The following is a 21,492-nucleotide window of genomic DNA, read 5'->3' as shown; positions in this document are numbered from 1 at the left end:
GAAACAAACTGTTGCCAGAAAAGTAGGTTAGGTTAGGTTAGAAAATTAAAATATTAAGTTTAATAAAATGAGAAACACAATTCTATGAATATGCAGCCTTGGAAACAAGTTTTATATAAACTTAATATTATAAGGAATAATAATATATGACCTGAAATTTCATAAAATGAATTTCGAAACATTAATTTTCTGAACTATAAAAAATATACAAATAGATCTTCTACAATGTATGTGCACTGGAAGTTGATCATTCTATGAAATGATAATATGAGAAACATTTTCTATGAAGCGCAATTCTACGAAAATGTAGTATATGAAACAACGTACAACCGTAAACAACATCATAAGGTATTTCAAGCTATTAGGCCAATTCGAACAAACACTGATATCAGAATGCTATTTCAATCATGTTAAGTATTTGGGTCTCTATTGTTTCCCAAAAAGTTTAAAGTCATAAATGTCATAATGACTGTATTGTTTGCCCGCGTTTTCGTTAGTCATAATTTATTTGGTTCAGAAACGCGTCACTTTTCAGGATTGCTATAAAACAAACGTAACCTAACCTAACCCATCTATCTATAGGATAACCTTACGAAAATCCTGAAAAGTTAAAAGTTAACGGTTTCAGTTTTATGACTAATGATCGTATGACAAACAATACATTATGACTTAAAACTTTATGGGAAACAAGTATTTAGCTATCGTACGTTTCGCCTGCGCCAATAGATGTACGGACAAGTACAGTCGCCATCAGATATATCGGAGCGGCCAAGGTGTTCACAATATCTGAACAAGCACTCTTAGGCTTTTACAATAGAGGCGTGCTCAGATATTTGTGAGGACCTTGGCCGCTCCGATATATCTGATGGCGACTGTATAAGCGAAATGCACGATAACTAAGTAACACGATGCAAATATAATTCTAATATCAGTGTTGGTACGTTCGAATTGACCTGTAAGACGATATAAGTTTATTGTTTTAGTTTTCTATTTGTACGGCGAAAATTGTAGAAGCATTCTAACGTTATGTAGACATAACATACACATGTAGACATAATATTTATTTAAATCTCCACATTATTTTTTAAATAATTTATTTTATATTTTCGTAGCAACCTTCGAGTTCAGGGTCAATCGACCTCGATTCAGCTTGAACAATTTTAATATTATTTCAACTTATTTTGATACGACTTTTAGCGTAGAGCCAATCAGCGTTACGGCTCGGCCTCGGCCATGACATTGAGCGACATGCGACGACGCCAGCTGTTAACCATAGGTTGGAGCGAGACATAGCGATCGGACTCTTCGTTCCCACCTATGGTTGTCGCTGCCGCCGTCACCAGTTGCGTAATGTAGTGGCTGAGCCGTTAGCGATTCACACTGATTGGTGCATGTGAAATGAAGTGAAAGTCGTGCTTAAGACGCGCGCCAGTCAGTAAGACAATCGTCAAGGTCATATCAAAACCAGTCCAAAACCAGAACAAGTTGTTGAATTAGAATCGTCCTCCTGGCGCTCTATAAAAGTGTGTGCCTATATACTTACTTTACTCTTTGGTTATGTGTGTCGTATAAGGTCGTAACCTGTTTCTAAAGCTATGTTCTCCTGTTACCCTTGAAATTTGCTTCCATATTTCAAAATTAGTAAAAGCATTTTAAAATATGGAAACTCAACCTAAATACTATTATTTCTTTTTTGTATGTAGGTATCACGAATATTACTATTTATTTATTGCAATTTGCTTATCGTTTACTTTATTGTTTTTTTATTAGGTATGTGTAGTATAATTAAGTCACTCCCTCAGGCCTTGGCAGAATAAACAGCGTTGCAATTTTGCCTCGACAAATGCTGAGCCAAAGCCTTTTCCTTACTGCACACATTGCCGGACTCAAGTGTAATTTATTTTTTGTCTGTGTGTATATCATTTTTGTCTTTGTATTGTTTCTGTTATCCATTTCTTTTTTTTTTCTTTTTTTCATCTTTTTATCCGGTGTAGTATGTGTGCTTTATCGAATAAATGACTTTTTTTTTCTTTCTTCTTCCAAACTTCCAACAGATAAAAACATTTTAAGCCCTTAATGACACTTTTGCACAGGTCCCTGAAACGTTCACCTGAGCTTTCATAAAAAGCTTATCGTTTTTAGAAAAATCTACTTTGTCCCATCGTTTTGCGAATAAAACTAGAATTCGCCCTACTTCTATTGGAATGCTCGAATTAAATTTCGATTTAGGTTAGAGATAAATCGAGTTGAATTTTAACGATTATATTTTCGGTTGAATCCGAATCTGAATTTATCCGTAGCTCGAACATTATTTCGTGCAAATTTTAGGCTTATAGGCTTATCTAACTGGTTTAACTATTTGTAGGATTATCCTGTCATTGATTTCGTTTTGAAATGGTTTGGTTAATAATACAAAAGGATTAGCTACTGGTAATGTATTAAGTAAACTGGGTGTATTTTTCAACATTTAGCACAGCTAATCCGTGGACTGAACTGTCGCCTGCGGTATTTCCAGACCGATACGACCTTGAATATAGGCCCATCCCATCCCATCCTATAGGCCGGCAACGCACTTACAACAGAGGGGTTGTATTGGAGGTGTCTACGGGCGACGGTAATGTATGTATGTAAACACTTTATTGTACATAAGACAGGTTAAGATACAATTAAAAGAAAGTATACAATGTAATTACTTACTATAAGGTGATTCGTCTGCTCGTTTGCCTAAAATAACTAGGAATCAGTCTGATATAGGAATATCTTTAAAAAAATAGCTATAAACATGTCTGCGGCATGGACCCGGAAAGGCGAACCAAAATGGTTATTAAGTGGGTTTCATGAAATACCATAGATGGGTGCATACTGGGGTGCAGGCAGATTGAAATGGAAATGGCCGGACGACTTGGACGCATTATATCCGGATTGGTAGGAAAATGTCAACGACAGAGTTGTTAGATTATAAAATATTATAATATCAAATAAAAATAAAGATCATGAAGCATAAGGACCCTTCTCTGATAGAAAGCCACATATTTACTTTTCCTGAGAGACTCACGAGATGACTAAAGCTGTAGGTCAATAATTCAGGTTGGCGAGTCGCGGGCCTAATTGCCCCGGCCTTAGCGGACGATAAGCGCTCTTACTATTGACTACGACTAGCAGACTCCGTGTCATACAAACAGCAACTCTTAACTGTACATCGGTGGAGGTTTAAGACCCTAGAGTGGAAATGAGATAGTTTTCATCAATCATCATCATCACTAGCAATACGCTGGTATGACATAATGTTGACTTATTTTTCTACTTACATGAACCATGTTCGCTATCCTAGATTTCCCTCATCTTCTTCGCGTTGCCCTGGCATTTTGCCACGGCTCATGGGAGCCTGGGGTCCGCGTGGAAACTAATCCCAATATTTGGCGTAGGCATTAGTTTTTACGAAAGCGACTGCTATCTGACCTTCCAACCCAGAGGGGTACTATTTCGTACATAAGTTTCAAAAAACTCATTGGTACTGAAACCTACGACCTCCGGATTCAAAGTCGCACGCTCTTACCGCTAGGCCTCCATACCGTCCCATGTCGCGCATGTTTCATCAAAATGACTGGTAAGAGGTCTGTGTCTGGCGGATATATGGGCCGCTTCTTCAGGGATTAGTGGACACGGACAAGGGTTAGGAAATGAGGTTAATGTGTGAGTATTACTTATACCACTGGCTTAGAAAGTGGGCAACGCTTATAATCCGCCATGCTATTTTTTTTACTATACCTACCAAATAAAATTAAAAATTAAAATAAAACCCCTGACGCAAAAAGAGGGATGTTATATGTTTGACACCGATGTTTATCTGTCTGTCTGTGGCATCGTAGCTATCCAACGGATGGACCGATTTCAATACGATTTTTTTTTACGTGAAATCGAGTTTTTGCGTTTCATATACTTCGTTTTTTTAGCATTAGAAATAAGGTAAACAAACTTGATGTGTCTTTTAATTGAAAAACACATTTTAAAAATAAGTTACGGTAAATATGTAACAATTATGAATCTAATACGATCTTTTATAGTCTTCTGCTTTCATAAGTAATAGTTATTGATTTTTAAAAAGTGTTTTTCAATTAAAAGACATGTCAAAATCGCTTACCTTCTTTCAAGTTCTTTCTAATGCTAAAAAAACGAACTATAGCTATGTTTGATAGAGAAATCGACCCAGCAGTTTGAAGAGTATCAGCTCTTTTCCAAAATGATGTGAGGTTTTTTAGCATAAAATGGATATTTTTGGGATACAGCGTAGGGGTTTTTTGAATCTTTAACTTTTAATTTTGGATACATAACTATAAAATATTAGGCTAGGTACAATACAATACAAATCCTCTTTATTGCACAACCTCAGAATAAATGTACATGGAAACACAAACCTAATTACCTAATTAAATACCAAAAACACCTTAACTCGTTAGTAAAATTATATAAGTAGTTACTTGGCAAGATGAGTAAACCCTTCCTAAAAATTCAGGTTTCATATTTCAGTTTGGACTTACTTCATATTTGTTCTACATTTCCTGACATTAACATTTCAAAAAGAATAATTACTAAATTAGCTGGCAACGCTAATTGCCCTTAATTCAAAGGGCACAGGTGTGAGAGATGGGTTACTTTATTAGCCAAGTTATCACGTGATATTCAAAAATCAACCTTATTATTTGTACAATGAGGATGGAATTTGCTTTTTATGTTTTGGTGCCAAATAAATGTAGAAAACATTAACATTTAAGGAAACTGGTGCGAAAATGTGGTATAGTATGAAACTAAATGAGTTGCGTTTAAAATGGGAATGTGCTAGATTATAAAATATAGTTTTTGGCAGTTAGACAGAGAGATGATACTGTGTTGGTCTTATGCTAGTACTAGCCCCCAAAAGAAAGGGATGAGCATAGTTACTGACTGACAAGTTGTGTTTTCCAGACTACAATATAACTACCTAGAGTCCTAGATTCTCAATATCTAGCAAATAGGCTCGGAGCGGCCAAGTCGAAGCATAAATGCTGCCTTAGCGGGCGGTGAAGCTAGAAGGCTCATCAAACAGACCCCAGACCCTCGGCTTGAGCCTCTGCCAGGCGCCGATCTCGCCAGCGTAGAGAGAAAGCGAGTGCTGTCTTACTTTAGGCTCATCAAACAGAGCCCATACCCTCGGCTTGAGCCTCTGCCAGACCCTCAGCTCCCCGGCAAAGAGAAGCAGAGAGAAAAAGAGAGAGAGAGAGAGAGTACTGTCTTACCTTAGCGGGCGGTGAGCTAGAAGGCTCATCAAACAGAGCCCAGACCCTCGGCTTGAGCCTCTGCCAGGCGCCGATCTCGCCGGCGTAGAGAGAAAGTGAGTGCTGTCTTACTTTAGGCTCATCAAACAGAGCCCATACCCTCGGCTTGAGCCTCTGCCAGACCCTCAGCTCCCCGGCAAAGAGAAGCAGAGAGAGAGTGCTGTCTTACCTTAGCGGGCGGTGAGCTAGAAGGCTCATCAAACAGAGCCCAGACCCTCGGCTTGAGCCTCTGCCAGGCGCCGATCTCGCCGGCGTAGAGAGAAAGAGAGTGCTGTCTTACTTAGGCTCATCAAACAGAGCCCATACCCTCGGCTTGAGCCTCTGCCAGCGAAGAGAAGCAGACAGAGAGAAAGAGAGAGAGAGAGAGAGAGTGCTGTCTTACCTTAGCGGGCGGTGAGCTAGAAGGCTCATCAAACAGAGCCCAGACCCTCGGCTTGAGCCTCTGCCAGGCGCCGAGCTCCCCAGCGAAGTAGGCCTCTTCGTAACCGAAGAGTCGAGCGATTTCCTCTTCTGAAGGCTTTTCGCTGTCAATGTCCAACTTGTCGAGGATCGCCAGGGTGTTCTGTGAAAGAATAGTTCAGTTATTCGCTTCCCGCTGTCTGTCTGTCCCTATGTATGCTTAGATTTTTAAAAATACGCAACGGATTTTGATGTGTTTTTTTTTTAATAGATAGAGTGATTCAAGAGGAAGGTTTATGTATAATTTGGTAACACGTGCGAAGCCGGGGCGGGTCGCTAGTTACATATACTTAAAGATAGGTTGTACTCATACATGCGAGATAGGTAACGATATATTTCTGAAAATAAATGAAAATTAAACATGTTTTCGTGATTTTTTTACTCTCGAGCTAACTTTAATCTTTTTTTAAGGTTACCTATAGATTCCTCAAGACGAGTAAAAAATCAATATAAAACTAAAATTTTGCGTTAATAATAATTCTTCATGCTATTCAGTGCATTCAAAAAAATCTTTACAACAGTCTCTAATTTTAATTTGTATTTAGCAACCACTAAATAGTGCTCATTGTTAATTCACAGACTAACGTACAGATCTAATCTAGATACCTGTAAGCACTAGTCTGCAGGTTATTTCAGGAAACAGCCCCTAGCGGGGCGTGGGTAATATTACGAGGGAAGATACACCCAATACTAAAACAGCATAAGTCACAGCAAATATCTATTTATTTACTTCGTTTAGTATCAAAGTGATAGTTGACAGCATTTAAGGTAAAACTGTGTATACTGATAAAGTTGTCTGCGGCTGGACTTTGGCTGAAATGTGTTTGGGTGAAAATTTGGTGTATAATTAATTACACTGCAGTGTGTAGTTGGTATATTTCTTTTCTATATAAATATCATTAAGGTTGCTAAGATCGTTTTTTGATTAATGTAATACTTTTGGGAATAAACGCTCCGAAAATCAGAGACATTCCCCCCTCCGCCCCTCTAACTTTAAAAGCTAAACAAACCACGGAAATTATCTTAAGCGTTTATAGATTTTTGTCATAAAAACTTTTGCTTGTAGGCCTTTTTTATTGAATGAAGGTACGGATCACACCGTTATGCGTGGTCCGATACGCGCTTGGCCCTGTTTTACATTTCATTAGGTAAGTATAGTCTGGCAAACCAAATTTTACCATAAATAAGAACAAAAAAACTACATAAGACAAAGACATGATTCTGTCTGTCTATGTTTGAAATGAGACACGGCCCGATTCGAACGATGTTTATAAGAAGTCACAGCGGTACGATAATGATCACTCAGTCTCAAAAGTGACATTTATTCAACCAAAAAACGTCACTTTTGACACTGACAGATCGGTACCCGTACCGCTGTAGCTTCTAATAAGCATTGTCAGGAGTGTCTCACTCCGCGATTTCGTCGCTTTGCTACAGGTAGCTAAAAGTACATCCGTTCGGCCCCAATTTTGGGGAAAGCCATAAGCCGCGCGTGGCGCTGTCGCCACCTAGCGGCCATATCTGTGCAGCCAGCCTATTATGGATAGCTTTATCCATCTTTATCCACGTGATAAAATAACTGTCACTGTTTAACACCGTGGGAAAGAAAGTGACAGACACCGTTTTATCACGCTGTCACGTAGACAAGAACGACCATCATATCCGTACTGATCGTAACAGACGCGTTTTGTTAGAGTGAGTCTTCTGTACTTAGTACTATTATATTTATTCTGTGGCATTGTTTAAATCGGGCCGACGGTGCCTAGCCAAGCTATATTAAATAACCAGATTAGCTTGCGTCTAGTCCGTACTAAACCCTAACTGCGTAGAACAAAGCCTGTACTTTAGCCTGTACTATAGCCTGTACTGTAGCCTGCAGATAAATTGAAAGACTGTATTTACGACCGCTGTAAACCCGACCAAAACGGTTTGGCGTGCTTCCACTGTTTATGGCCGGGGGTTTGGCGTTTGTTTTATTGTCACTTTCTGGAGGAAGAGTTAAGTTTTTAGATATTTGAGATTTTCAGGTTTGTTTTCAAACGCGTACATAAGACGGGAGAGTCGTATGTAGCAAAAAGCGCCTATGAATAGAGAACCTTAAATGATGTTTTTTTTTATATTATAATTATTTATTTATATTATATTTATATTGTAATTTATTTTGTTTCACTTAAATTACGTTTTATATTTAATAATAAGTGACATAAATATTACTAGGTATATAAATGCTGTACCTTCTATTTTTTGTGAAATATGTGAGTACCTACTTTTTGCTGACTTGTAAAACATTGACTTTTATCAATAAATTTCTTGCATCTCGTATCTTGGATCACTGATCGATCGTTTTTCAACGTCGTATCACAATAAGATCGAAAGCGACAGGTTGTGAAATCTGAATCGGTCTCCTGTACGGATATGATGGTCGTTCTTGTCTACGTGACAGCGTGATAAAACGGTGTCCGTCACTTTCTTTCCCACGGTGTTAAACAGTGACAGTTATTTTATCACGTGGATAAAGATGGATAAAGCTATCCATAATAGGCTGGCTGATTATTGGGATAAGGCCACGGAAAAGTAATATGACGTAAATCTTACAAGATTCCGTGGGCAAAATAGAAATGTTTGTGGAAAAGACAATGCTAAGTCCTGAATGTTTTGTGTATCTGATGTGGATTGAGATAAGGTAAAATAATTATTGTATCGGAGGTCTACAACTGAGTTCCCGAAACCCCGCCTACAAAGCGCGCGGCGGAACACCCCAGGGGGTTTAGTCCGTGGAAGTCGGACATACCCACTGGGCTTCTCCCGGGCCAGTGATCCATAAGGGATTCCCCCTGGGTCATCAAAAAAAAGGGAAAAATAATTATTTCGTTTATATTTTAGCTTGTTTCAATTATCTACAACGTAAGTAATAGTGTGCAATTAAATATTAAAACCCCTGCCGTCTACTTCACAGCCACTCTCAGTTGTACCGAGACTGAAATAGCAAGACACGTTTGTAGGTTACCGTGAAAATACTATGGAAAATAACTATGCACTATATCTGTACCACTCTTTTGGACGTAGTTAAAAGACATACCCGGGTCCATTACTTGTGGAGCGTTGTTTTATTCGCTACTTTGGATCGGATTCAAGTACTATTACATCCAGCCGAGTGACGCCAAAGGCTAAAATAAAACACATTTATACCAAACAGCGTGTACAATCAATCGCACAAGTACATCATCTCATCTGTTTGCTTTATCCCTTTTAGATAAAGTTGACAATAATGATTTAGACTGTATCCACATATACCTAACAGTCGTAACGCCCATAGGAATACTCATTCAATTACATACCGTATTTTTACGCAATAAAGTCTAAATTCGAATTGGTTTTCTAGTGACTTTTACGTCCGTTATGTGGTGGGACATGTACGTACAAATAAAAACCACTGTTTGTTGATTAACTCTCAGATATAAGCGGATTATGACTTCCTTGTTGACTAAATGTTTTATTACGGGCATTAATGTTTTCATACTTCAGGCTTACTGGTAGGTACTTGGAATGGAAGCGTATGTGGGCGTTTTTTTTGTTGTCAACAACAAAAAAAAGCGGCCAAGTGCGAGTCGGACTCGCCCATGAAGGGTTCCGTATTTAGGCGATTTATGACGTATTAAAAAAAAAGTACTTGCTAGATCTCGTTCAAACCAATTTTCGGTGGAAGTTTACATGGTAATGTACATCATATATTTTTTTTAGTTTTATCATTCTCTTATTTTAGAAGTTAGGGGGGGGGGACACACATTTTACCACTTTGGAAGTGTCTCTCGCGCAAACTATTCAGTTTAGAAAAAAATGATATTAGGAACCTCTATATCATTTTTGAAGACCTATCCATAGATACCCCACACGTATGGGTTAGATGAAAAAAAAAATTTTGAGTTTCAGTTCGAAGTATGGGGAACCCCAAAAATTTATTGTTTTTTTTCTATTTTTGTGTGAAAATCTTAATGCGGTTCACAGAATACATCTACTTACCAAGTTTCAACAGTATAGTTCTTATAGTTTCGGAGAAAATTGGCTGTGACATACGGACGGACAGACAGACGGACAGACAGACAGACATGACGAATCTATAAGGGTTCCGTTTTTTGCCATTTGGCTACGGAACCCTAAAAACGCCCATTTAACAAAACGTTAATGTTTTATGAAAAGTAAAAGAGAATGAAAGGTAGACTATAATACCTACTTTTTTAGTTAAATAATTATAATTTTTGAAACGTTTAGTAAAAAAACCGTGTACGTATCGTAGTTACAGAAAAAGTATTATAGCAATAAAACATGTAAATAACACTATAATACTCGTAATATGTACTTATGTATTTATTTGTTTAACAAGAGGGCTAAGTTGTGGTTTACCTTGGAGTTACCATGGTTACCAGTACAATTTGACACCGAGTTAACGGTTTAACCGGTTAACCCCGGGTTAGAGGGATGGTGCAAGCGCTTAGTCGTAAATTAAATACCTACACTTTTTGACATCAACATCACAAAGTTCTTCGGTCACGTCATTAGTTTCAATTTGGACTTCATTTTCAATTCCACCCAACTTACATACAGAGACTAAGCTTAGAAATCAATTTTAATTAAAATGCGTAGAATGAATTGCTCAGCGCAGAGAAACGCTCGCAAAATTTGCATCGTCATCGGAGTTTTTGCGAATTGCGTATTCATTTTAAAATACCCGAAGAATTTTAAAATAAAAAGGGTTTTAGTGCTCATGATAGTCTAAAGCTGCTAACGTAATGTTGGCTACTTTTAATAGCATCAAAATCGTTAGAGCCGTTCCCGAGATCCCTGAAATATATGTATATATGTACATATAAATAAATAAATACCTATACAAGATTTGCTCGTAGGTACGTGATATTAGGGTTAGGGTAAAGATATAAACGGAACCCTCAAATAGGATCACATATATAGGACCATTCCCCCCCCCCCCCCTCCATTTATCTCCGAAACTACTGGGCCTAAAATTTAGAACAAAATAGTTCTTTACCTATATAGATGACAGGAAGACCTATTAGAAATGTGCAGTCAAGCGTGAGTCGGACTTAATGTACGAAACCCTGGGAACGCGAGTCCGATTCGCACTTGGCCGGTTTTTATATGATATATGTCGCATTACGATAGATAAAGCCGTTATATAGTTATAACCCTAGGGATATAATTATATGTCGTAACATAGTTATGCGAAAGCGATTCATTACTATCTTACTAGGAATATAACTATAATACGTCTTTAGTTTAGTGATATAGTTATATTACTGGATTAAGTTTAGTGAAATAATTGTAGGTAGGAGTGCGGCGGTGCGGCGGAGGTATAGTTATATCCCTAGGGATGTAGTTATATGCCGTATAGTACGTATTATAATCATATTCCTAGTAAGATAGTACTAATGGTAGATAGGAGTGCGGCGGTGCGGCGGAGGTATATTTCAATTTCAATTTCTTTATTCATAACGTAAGTTTATTTTATTATACATATTTACATCTTAATTTTATATTAACAATAATAAGTATCTCATTTCAATAATCACATATAACATTGTTTGGATTCATAAATTCATCGAATGAGTAGAACGCCTTATCTATTAAATATTCCTTTAGCTTTCTAATAAACATATTATTGTCTGATAATTCTGCTGACTTCAAATTATTTGGCAAACGATTATAAATTCTAGGACCTATGTACCACACACATTGTTCAGACTTTTTTAGTCTGTGCCGGTTAGGGAGGAGATTATTTCCATTTCGGAAGTTAGGACCACGCATTCTAAATTCATTAAGAGTTTTTCGAACTACCTTTGCCACTTCAAATATGTACAGACCTGGAACAGTCGGTAGTTATATCCAGTTATATGCCGTAAAGTACGTATTATAATCATATTCCTAGTAAGATAGTAATTGTAGGTAGGAGAGCGGCGGTGCGGCGGAGGTCTAGTTATATCCCTAGGGATATAGTTATATGCCGTATAGTACGTAGATATTATATTCATATTCCTAGTAAGATAGTAATATCTTACTAGGAATATAACTATAATATATTATATAACGTTATAACTATATAACGGCTTTATCTATCGTACTGCGACATATATATATTTTAGGTTAGTAGGTAGGTACCTAACAGTAAATAGAGTCGCATCGCCGAAACTACAAAAAAATAAAACTAGACAAGTGCGAGTCCGACTCGCCCACCGAGGTTTCCGTACTTTTTAGTATTTGTTGTTAATAGCGGCAACAGAAATACTTACATCATCTGTGAAAATTTCAACTGTAGCTATCACGGTTCATGAGATACAGCATGGTGACAGACAGACAGACGGACAGTGGAGTCTTAGTAATAGGGTCCCGTTTTTCGGAACCCTAACTAGATTGTTGATGGAGATATACTAAGCTAATAGTTTTGCTGAGTGTTCTTATTTTCACTTTATTCACGTTAGACCAGGCCGTGTCCGGGCCGGAGCTACCGGCGCTTCGTTTTCTATGGAAAGCACCACGTGATCACCGATCAGCCGTCATAAAAAATGACATGTCGGACGCCCGGCCCGAGCACAGCCCGGTCTAGCGTGAGTCATCCTTTATTCGTGTCACTTGTACCCTACATACGCTATCATATTTCATTTCCGCATCAACAACCATCACTACACAATTAATTTTTCCCACACACCAAATACTTCATTAATTCCCGGCCGTCACTTCCAGCTATAATCAAATAAGCCCTATTTATTCCCTTCCCGGGAATTCCCGCCGGAATAGTACGCGGCGTGTCCGAATCTCTCGGTCCCGGGTAATCCCGGATAATGGAATGCTGATCCTTTGTTTATGTTGCGGTAACTTGCGTGAGAGAGAGGGCAGACTTTTCATTTTTTTTGTTTTTACGTGCTTACGTGCAAATAGGCTAATTTTATGAAAATGTTACCTAAATGTTATAAGTAATAACATGACGGTGACAAACAGCGTACTTTTTAGTACGTGATTAATGAATGCCCCCAAACCTGCAGGACGCATGCGTCAGAATGCCTTAATGAATTAATGTCATTTGTCACCATTAGGTTAATCCAGCGAAATACGATTTATGTTTAGGAATTAGGATTAATAAAGCCCCTTCGATTTTTAAATAGCTTGGGTGCGGCGAAATCTGTCTACTCAATACATAATTATTTTGGTTGATTTGCGTTTTAATGTTATAAATTGTATGGAGATGACATCTGTCATCGTACTTTAAGATATATGAAAAATACTTAAGTACCAGAAGCCAATTCAAATGTTCATGCCAAGTTTCATGTAATTTAAGGATGTCGTTTAAAAATGAGAGCGTTACATCGATTGTATGAGAGCGCCTTTTTGACCTGAAAAAATTTTTTTTTTGAAAAATCGCTAGTAAGTGACTGTTCTGTTCTCCCTGGCACCACGTTGTGTCACAACGGTTAGTAGTATCAACGAAAACAAACTGTTTACAAGAAACTATACCACGAAGGAATCTCGACCCTCACCCGTATACACAAGATCTAAAATCGAATGCGACCCGCGTGTCAAAAATTAAGGTGTAGCGACTGAAAGTTGGTCTTGTGAAAGAGATATTTTGATGAATTTGAAAATTTTAAGGTAAGTTTGGAAGGAAATTTGTTCTGATAAATATCAAAAGTAAACAATTTCGCTGACGTGCTGTCTAGGCACTATTTTATAAAAGTACAATCATTTAACTTCAAGTCTGTCTAAGGTAACTTTGCGTCGATTTTTCAGCGAAAAAGTGACGTACCTACGCCTTAATAAAATTTTTGCTAAAGTCTCTGAACCCCTAGTGTAAATTTCATTCGATAGCGTGACGTGACGTACGCGTTTGCGTTAAGTGTCATTTTGTACGGGATTTTGAGTTTCCAAAACGTGAGCTTGGCGCGCTGTTCAAAATCCCATACAAGAATTATATATATATCCCATACCTAATTAGTTCTCTGCTGTCTCATGTAATACATAAATTTAAGCGTTTTCTGAATAAATTTCTTCTATAATGCAACGCGAACGCACGTCGCGCTGAAATTTACACTAGGGGTTCAGGGCCTATAGCAAATTTTTTTAGGTATACCTAATGTTGTACTGACTATTTTCCTTATTTGAAATTAATGTTAAACCATTGCCTAACACAACTTTACTGTCACTAAGTCGATTTAGGAACCTTCGGGCAGCTTAAGAATTATTTAGTTTTGGGTTGAAAGTGATGAAGTGGCAGTTGACGCTTTTGCATAAACTTTTTTTTTAGCAGCCATCTGTTAAAATTTGTCTCTTTCTAACAAACACGAATCAATTATAGAGGTTTGCAAATAGATAATAAAGGAATTAACACTCCTAATTAGGGGGAACCTGACCTTATTATTTGTCCATAATTTAAGTTTCAAATAAATTGTAATTTAAATAATGTGTATAATTATAAATGCTTGACGATAACTATTTAGAATACGTATAAGTTTGAGATACAAATTTATATTGTGTTTTTATAATTAATAAACCAATTCTATTCTACAATTCTATTCATTTTATCACGCCGTGACGCATTGTAATAGGCATAGTGTGTGTCTGCCATATTAACCTGGCCCCGTAGACAACATACCGTAAAATGGGGTGAGTAGGGTTAAAACTGAAATTCAAACCTCGATAACATTTTATTTTTACATATGAAAACTGAATGGTGTATATAATATGTGTTCTGGACGTTTGTATTTTAGTTTTTATTTTATTTTGGGTAGTTCCATTTCATAACTTTGACGATAAAGAGGAAAACCCACCTCACCCCGTAGTGCCTCGTATTTGGGGTGAGAGGGGTTTTCATACAAAGGTGATTTTGGAATATTGTTGGACCGATTTTTTTTATTATGCGTATTACTATAGCTCCATTTTAAATTAGAATACATTATTTTTGTAGCAGTAGCCTTAAAATCCCTTCTTACCCCCTTCTCTCCCCATTCGTAATCCGCCTCTCCCCGCGAAACCTACTCACCCCGTTTTACGGTACCTATCGCAAACGCTACATATGGCATGTCGGACGCCTCGGCCCGGGCACGGCCCGGTCTAAGTCCTTTACTCAGATTCGGCGGCTGATTACAGAACTTTCAGCTACCACATTAACAGACCTTGTTAAACTTTGAAACGTGGAAACCTATCTTAATCTAGATGTTGTTAGTTCAAATATTTATAGACCTAAACAAGACTAGTCCCCACATTTGGGAAACTTAGAACTTTTGCTTTTGTTTTAATTAATTCTATCTAGGTCTTAGATAATTTTAAGATGAAAATTGTAACTAGGAACAAAGTTTTGACGTTGTTAAAATCTGTTTAATGAAGAAATTAAAGTTAGCAAGGCACCGAATCACAGTATACCGACTAAATTATTAGTTTTGGGTGATTTTGAATTAGTTAACTTTTTATACCTAAAAGAAGAAAAGTTCTACTGAAGAATGACATAAACTTAATGAGGTGCAGTAGCGTATTTTCGAGTTTTTAATGTTGAGTAATCCCAAAAATGGTCTCTCTTGTGACTATCGGCAGCAGACATATCGGATATAAGCAGACATTTTGAGGTACCCAGATTGATCCTTTTTTGCCACTAAAAAGTATTGAAATAAGATTTTATAAGGCAATAATATTGTACATTTCAACGAAATCCGAACCCCTCTTGCATCAAAAGACGCTATTATCTTCGTGAAAAATAAAAACTTTCTTTTTACTAACCCAAAAATGCAAGAAAATCTTATTGATATTTTTACGTCAGAATTATAAATTGGCAAACAATGGTAAGCGGCAACTGCAGCCTGTGGACGCATGTAACCGTCCAACAAACAGGTTGCCGACGTTGCCGACCTTTTAAAATATAAAAAGACATGTTAAAAGTTACACTGTCGTGGCAAGCTGTAATGTCTACAAATTCTACAATCGTACAAGCCCATTTTTGAACTAAAGAAACATTAAAACCAAGCTGTACATATATATGACATCTGTTGCATTCAGTAAATATCGAATGAGATCCCATCAAAAACATTACATGTAAAAAGGTGCAAGTCTCGCAACGCTTTTACTACAAAAAAGTTTTGAGATGTAATGTGAAACCAGGTCGGTTATTTTAATCAGTGCCACGGGGTGTTAAACCGTATCAATAAGATATCTTTAATTTGTAATACGTAGCATGACTTGCGTTCTCGCGCGCGAGTCCATACTTGAAGTCGCGCCAGATGTATGGAGTCGCGCGCGAGAAAGCAACTGATACTAGACCGCCTGATGATGTTCAGTGAAAGCTCTGGAAACCTTACTCATCAAGAAGACAAGAATAATTGTACAAAATAGAAACCATATCTTTGTCCCCCGGCCCTTTGATTTACCGCTCTAATAAACTAATAAATACCCCCATAAATATACCCATTAGCAAGGAATCAGTTTCATGCCAGAGCTTGCCAGAACAAGTCCAAGGAATAAACTGTAGCGGGTTCTTCATAAATATATTATATCAATCAATCAATCGTTTATTAATAACAAGCGTAGCCAACCACACCCACTCACACACCAAATATCACCAAGGGAGAGGGGGGGGTCAAAAATTAGCCAAAAACACCTCGCGTGATTTTTGCACAACCCCAAGGTCAGATGGCAGTCGCTTTCGTAAAAACTAGAGCCTAGCTGTCAAGCGGACCCCAGGCTCCCCTGAGACGTGGCAAAATGCCAGGATGATCACACGAAGTACTCGCGCGTGTGTCCTTAAAGCTCAAATATTATGGCTGTAGTTTGAGAATCAAAACAGAACATGAATCTAGTATTTTAACTGGATCGGGCATGAGGGGTGGGGGGAAATGACCGAACGGGATAGTCTTACGTATCTTGAAGAAGAAGAACCTTAGAGATCATAACAGAAAATTTCTGCCGCTTGTCGCTAGTCGCATATGACATAACACACCGTCTAAACTGAAAGCAACAGATGGCTGGACAAGGCAAACTTTCACCCATATTTGATTAATATTTTTGCCTTCAGCTAAATAGGGAAGTTTTCTTTGGCCCTTTGCTATGCAGATTTTGCTTTGTCACTCTACCGCGATATATCGGAAAGAGAATGGTTTGAATATATTGGGAGGATAAAAAGCTTTTTGTATTGTTATTTGAAATTTTATTAAGTTAAGTAGGTAACAATAGTTACGCATACTAATTACTAACACCTTTTACTATTAGGTATATAACGTTTGATTTTTTTTGAGCGTTTTTAGAATTCTTTTAAAATTAGGCACACTAAGAAACTTTTTGGTAGACGTCAGCCGGTGTTCCAATGGTCGCAAGTTAGAGTCTTGCCGGTGTCCATTTTTCATTTCTTTAACATATAGTATCGCTCGCAGACGTTTCTTCTTGATAAAAATTTGTTTACACTGAGAAACGTCTGCAGACGATACCACAATGCTAAGAAATTATAAGTGAAGACTCACTGCCTCGGCCGAGACTCGAACTCACTACTCCGGGAACTACCAATAACTAACCGTTGACAGTGAATATTTCCACTAAAATATATCCTTCTTATGCGCCTTAACCGAAGTTTAATAAAGAATGCATAAAATCAATCATTCTTGTATAGGATTTCTCTTAATTCAATTAAATCACTAATTATTATTATTTGTTGCAGCGAAATAAAATATAACATACTGAGATCATTATCAGTGAAAATTTTTCACCATCTAGTCTACCTTTAATGGTTAATTAGATTTTGCCCGCTGTCAGACATAAACGGACAGGCGAAAGGACGGAGGCGTTGTTATTAGAACACTAATTGGTTCATACTACGGGGCTGGAAGGCCCGGGCTTGAAAACGGTGAAACATAATGTAAAATGTATAGGTACAATTTATACATGAAGAGAAATAATTTATTCGGAAGTACAAACACAAAAGAGAAAATTAATCGAATCTGAGAAACATTAGGAAGGAGAAAGTGACAATTCTTTGTACAAAAAGGGAAAAAAGATACAAGACAGAAAAAAACATTTGGACAACATTTTCAATAAGTACAGAAATATATACAAAATAGAAAAAGAGAAACCTAAGTATTAAGTATTAGTATATTCATAAATTGTCCCTGATGAATGTATTTTACTTATTTGAATTATAGCTCACACAAGGCAATCTTATACCTTTAAACGAGCAATTCTTGTATATACATATATTTATTTATTTATTTATATATATATATTTCGGGGATCTCAGAAACGGCTCTAACGATTTCGATGAAATTTGCTATATGGGTGGTTTTCGGGGGCGAAAAGCCGATCTAGCTAGGTCTTATCTCTGGGAAAACGTATATTTTTGAGTTTTTACATGTTTTCCGAGCAAAGTTCGGTCTTCCAGATATTAGTTATAGTATAATTATGGGATGTCGATTCGTGTAAGATCCCTTGTTTTAGTTCGGGTTCACCCTATTTGTTTCTATTTATCACCTTTTGTGTACAAAACCTTAAGAATGACGGCAAAATATCACATTTAAGAACTTAACCACATCAAGATGCCAAACATTACTGTACAAAAACATCATGTGCCCCATACCGCTTCTAATGGAGCACCGTTCATTTCCAATAGCACCAGACATGCCACCAGATTATCTAGACCTCCCATGTAACTACGAGCCAGTGAATAAGCGAGTCGTTACGCAGGTCATACCCAAATGGACATTTGATAAATGTGCACAGGCACATTCGGTACATTTATGTCCCGTCGCTAAAAGGATTGGATAGCTATTTCGTTGACTAGATAGTTTTCTGATTTTGTGTGAATACTTTTCTTTTTTGTTTCCTTTTTAAGTGTGCTAATGTCCGCTGTCTTATTCTGACAAGATTTTCTACTTTAAGAATATTACTGAGATTCCTTTTATTAGTTAGACGGACGTCTTAGTAAGAAAAGGAAATAAAGATATCCGTCGGTATACTTCTAAAACATGATAACTAACTGAAACATAGTTTCGAGAAAACGCGAGTTGAAACTTTGACCCTTAAATGTTTGAATTTAGAAACGCGTTTTTACTAATTTAATTCTAGATATGACATTTTTGAGATGTTAAAATTGCCTTAAATTGGTGAAATTGATATTTTCAATTTGAATAATGTCAAATATTGGCCGATAAAAAAATGGGACGTGTTAGTTAACATGTTTTGCCTGTATACAAAATGGAGTAACATTAATATTACGTAAAAAATATATAAAAATGTATATTTATATAATTGAAAATAATGAGAAAGATAATAAATATCCTTTTACCCGGGATTATAAGCAAATTATAAAAACTAACGTAGCAATAAAAAGTAATAAATGACATGCATCGTGTTACTATTTACAGGTAAAGAGTTATAAGTGAATTATTCTTGCAATTTTTGACTTTTCCCTCCTTTAGTGAAGAAATATGGGTGACAATACACTCCTTGTTAATTAAATAACTGTAAAAATTGTATATTACTGTTTCTTTTTGCAATTAACGAGCATATTTTAAACAGTTTTAAGTGAACTTAATATTATCTAGTTGTAAACTACACAATGTTTTGAAAGAAATGTGTACAAGTAAATAGTGATAAATAGTGTTTTACCAGATGCTGTAACTTTAGGTTCTTAATTATTTACATTCAGGCAAAAAATGTAAAGGTTACCTTATATATTTTACGTGACCAGTTTTATGAAATTATGTAGTTTTAAGTACCCTTATTATTTTTTACGTGCACATTATATTTTATTTCTTGTCTGTTATTACGTTTTTACACTCTATAACTTTCTAAATAATAACAATAAATTAAAAAATGCCACATATATATTTAAAACAACAAAATTTTAACAAAACTGTATATATAACTAATTTTTGACCATTTTGTCAGTTATCACCATGTTTTGGAAGTATACCGACGATACAAAACCGTTTAAAGAAGATTCTTTAGATGAACCTAACTTCGAAATTATGTTCCATTGAAAAGATTTTGTTATATATCGTTTATAAAATACAACATGTTTTGTATTCCTGTATGTTCTTATATTTGTGTGGTTATATGATCCGTTGGTGATCCATAAATAAATACAACTACGGCCTTAAAAACAAATAGTGTTTATTAAGAAGATGTTTAGGTAAAACGAAGTCAATCTGAAGACTATTTTCCATTGACACCTACACTAATAATATATACCCATCAAATGGGCCCCTGGAGGCACTCATTTGAAATGAAGGCTATGTCACGTTAATCCAATGTCTATATTTAGAACTGATCCTAAAATATCTGTTTACGCACATTATTTCCCCGAGGGAGCATCAAATTTTGAACTCTGTCAAAGAAAAATACAGCTGGTATTTTTAGTCCAAAAAATATAATGAAGAGGCAGAAAGATCACCGTAGAATGTAAAATAGAATAAACACTGTTTATTCCTATAAAAATATAAGTATTACAGATGTTAAAAAGCGAAAATATGTACATAGAATATGTGAAAATGCTGCATTGCCAGAATTAATTTAAAGTCTTTGCAACTAGTTATCCATCCATTTATCCACATAACATACAATTGATGACACTGATGGTTTTTAACAAAAATCTACTTTTCTTTTTATTCATTCTCCTTTCTCGTAATTATTTTTCACTCGGAGTATCTGTATCTCCTAGTTAAAGCGCAGTTATATTATACTGGAGAATTATTGAGAGACATCAGTCCCGAGTGCTCGCTACATTTCCTGTTCCTAATGGAACTTGTTTTTGTTGCTTTTAGTACCAGACACGTGTTGTCCAGTTATGTACACATGTCTGAGGTTTCTGGTAACAAGTACCTACTTTCTAGTTAGGGAGTAGAGAGGGGAGGTCCGAAAAACTCATAGGACGAGCCAAGTTTGAACCCGCCGTGACCTCAGGATTGAAAGTCGCACGCTCTTACCGCTAGGCCACCAGCGATTTTTGAATGGATTGTGCTTAAATTATGTAAATATGTATAAATTAGGTATGTAGCTACTCTAAGTAAATTGGGTGGGATGTGATAAACGCCTCGGTTTATATTTGACACGCGACAAATTGTCTGCCATGTGTGTATCACGGCTGTTACATGTCATATCCACAGACATATATGTATTTTAGCACGTCATTTGAATATTCACTCGATTTATAATAATGTGTCACGTTATGATCTGAAAATGACGCTTCTTCGAATGTTATTAAATGAAAAATTTTGGTAGGTACTATAGAAAATAACGTCATATTCAGACGATTTTGGAAGATTTCACGATTACTTTATATACATTTTTGCTTGTTTACTCAAAAAATACTGCTTTGCCTCTGCTTGCTGTTTGCTGTGGCATTAGTAGTCATTACAATATAAAGTAAAATAAATTGTTTAAAAAATAATATCACTGACACTATAATAAATAACCTACTATCACCAACCCCGCGTCACTCAATAATCGATACATTTTTCATACCCGTCGCAGCACATGGGATGTCTACTGGCATACATGTCTGGGCATATATTCCATCTTGCGCCTTTGACACTTGGTGCGTTCGTGCGTAATATAAAGGAGCTCCATCTTCTAATGTAATATTCCCAGCTTATTAAATATTAAGGCTTTAATGCTATTATTAAATATTAATGCTAAGTAGCATTAATATTAAAGCCAGGACGCTGACGTTGATGTATCTCGGAGGATT

At 36.6% G+C, this 21,492-nt stretch overlaps 1 protein-coding gene across 1 annotated transcript in view; it reads right to left on the bottom strand.

The window, feature by feature from the left end:
* LOC134653943 (potassium voltage-gated channel protein Shaw-like) overlaps positions 1-21,492 on the bottom strand; it is a 272,060-nt gene that overhangs the window by 204,469 nt on the left and 46,099 nt on the right. Inside the window, exon 4 of the mRNA XM_063509313.1 lies at positions 5,695-5,874. Coding sequence (XP_063365383.1) covers positions 5,695-5,874 — 180 coding nt within the window. The remainder of the gene's footprint in view (positions 1-5,694; positions 5,875-21,492) is intronic.

This window comes from Cydia amplana, chromosome 14 (assembly GCF_948474715.1).
Source record: "Cydia amplana chromosome 14, ilCydAmpl1.1, whole genome shotgun sequence".
Classification (NCBI taxonomy): Eukaryota; Metazoa; Arthropoda; class Insecta; order Lepidoptera; family Tortricidae; genus Cydia; species Cydia amplana.
This window is presented reverse-complemented; position numbering and strand designations above follow the sequence as displayed.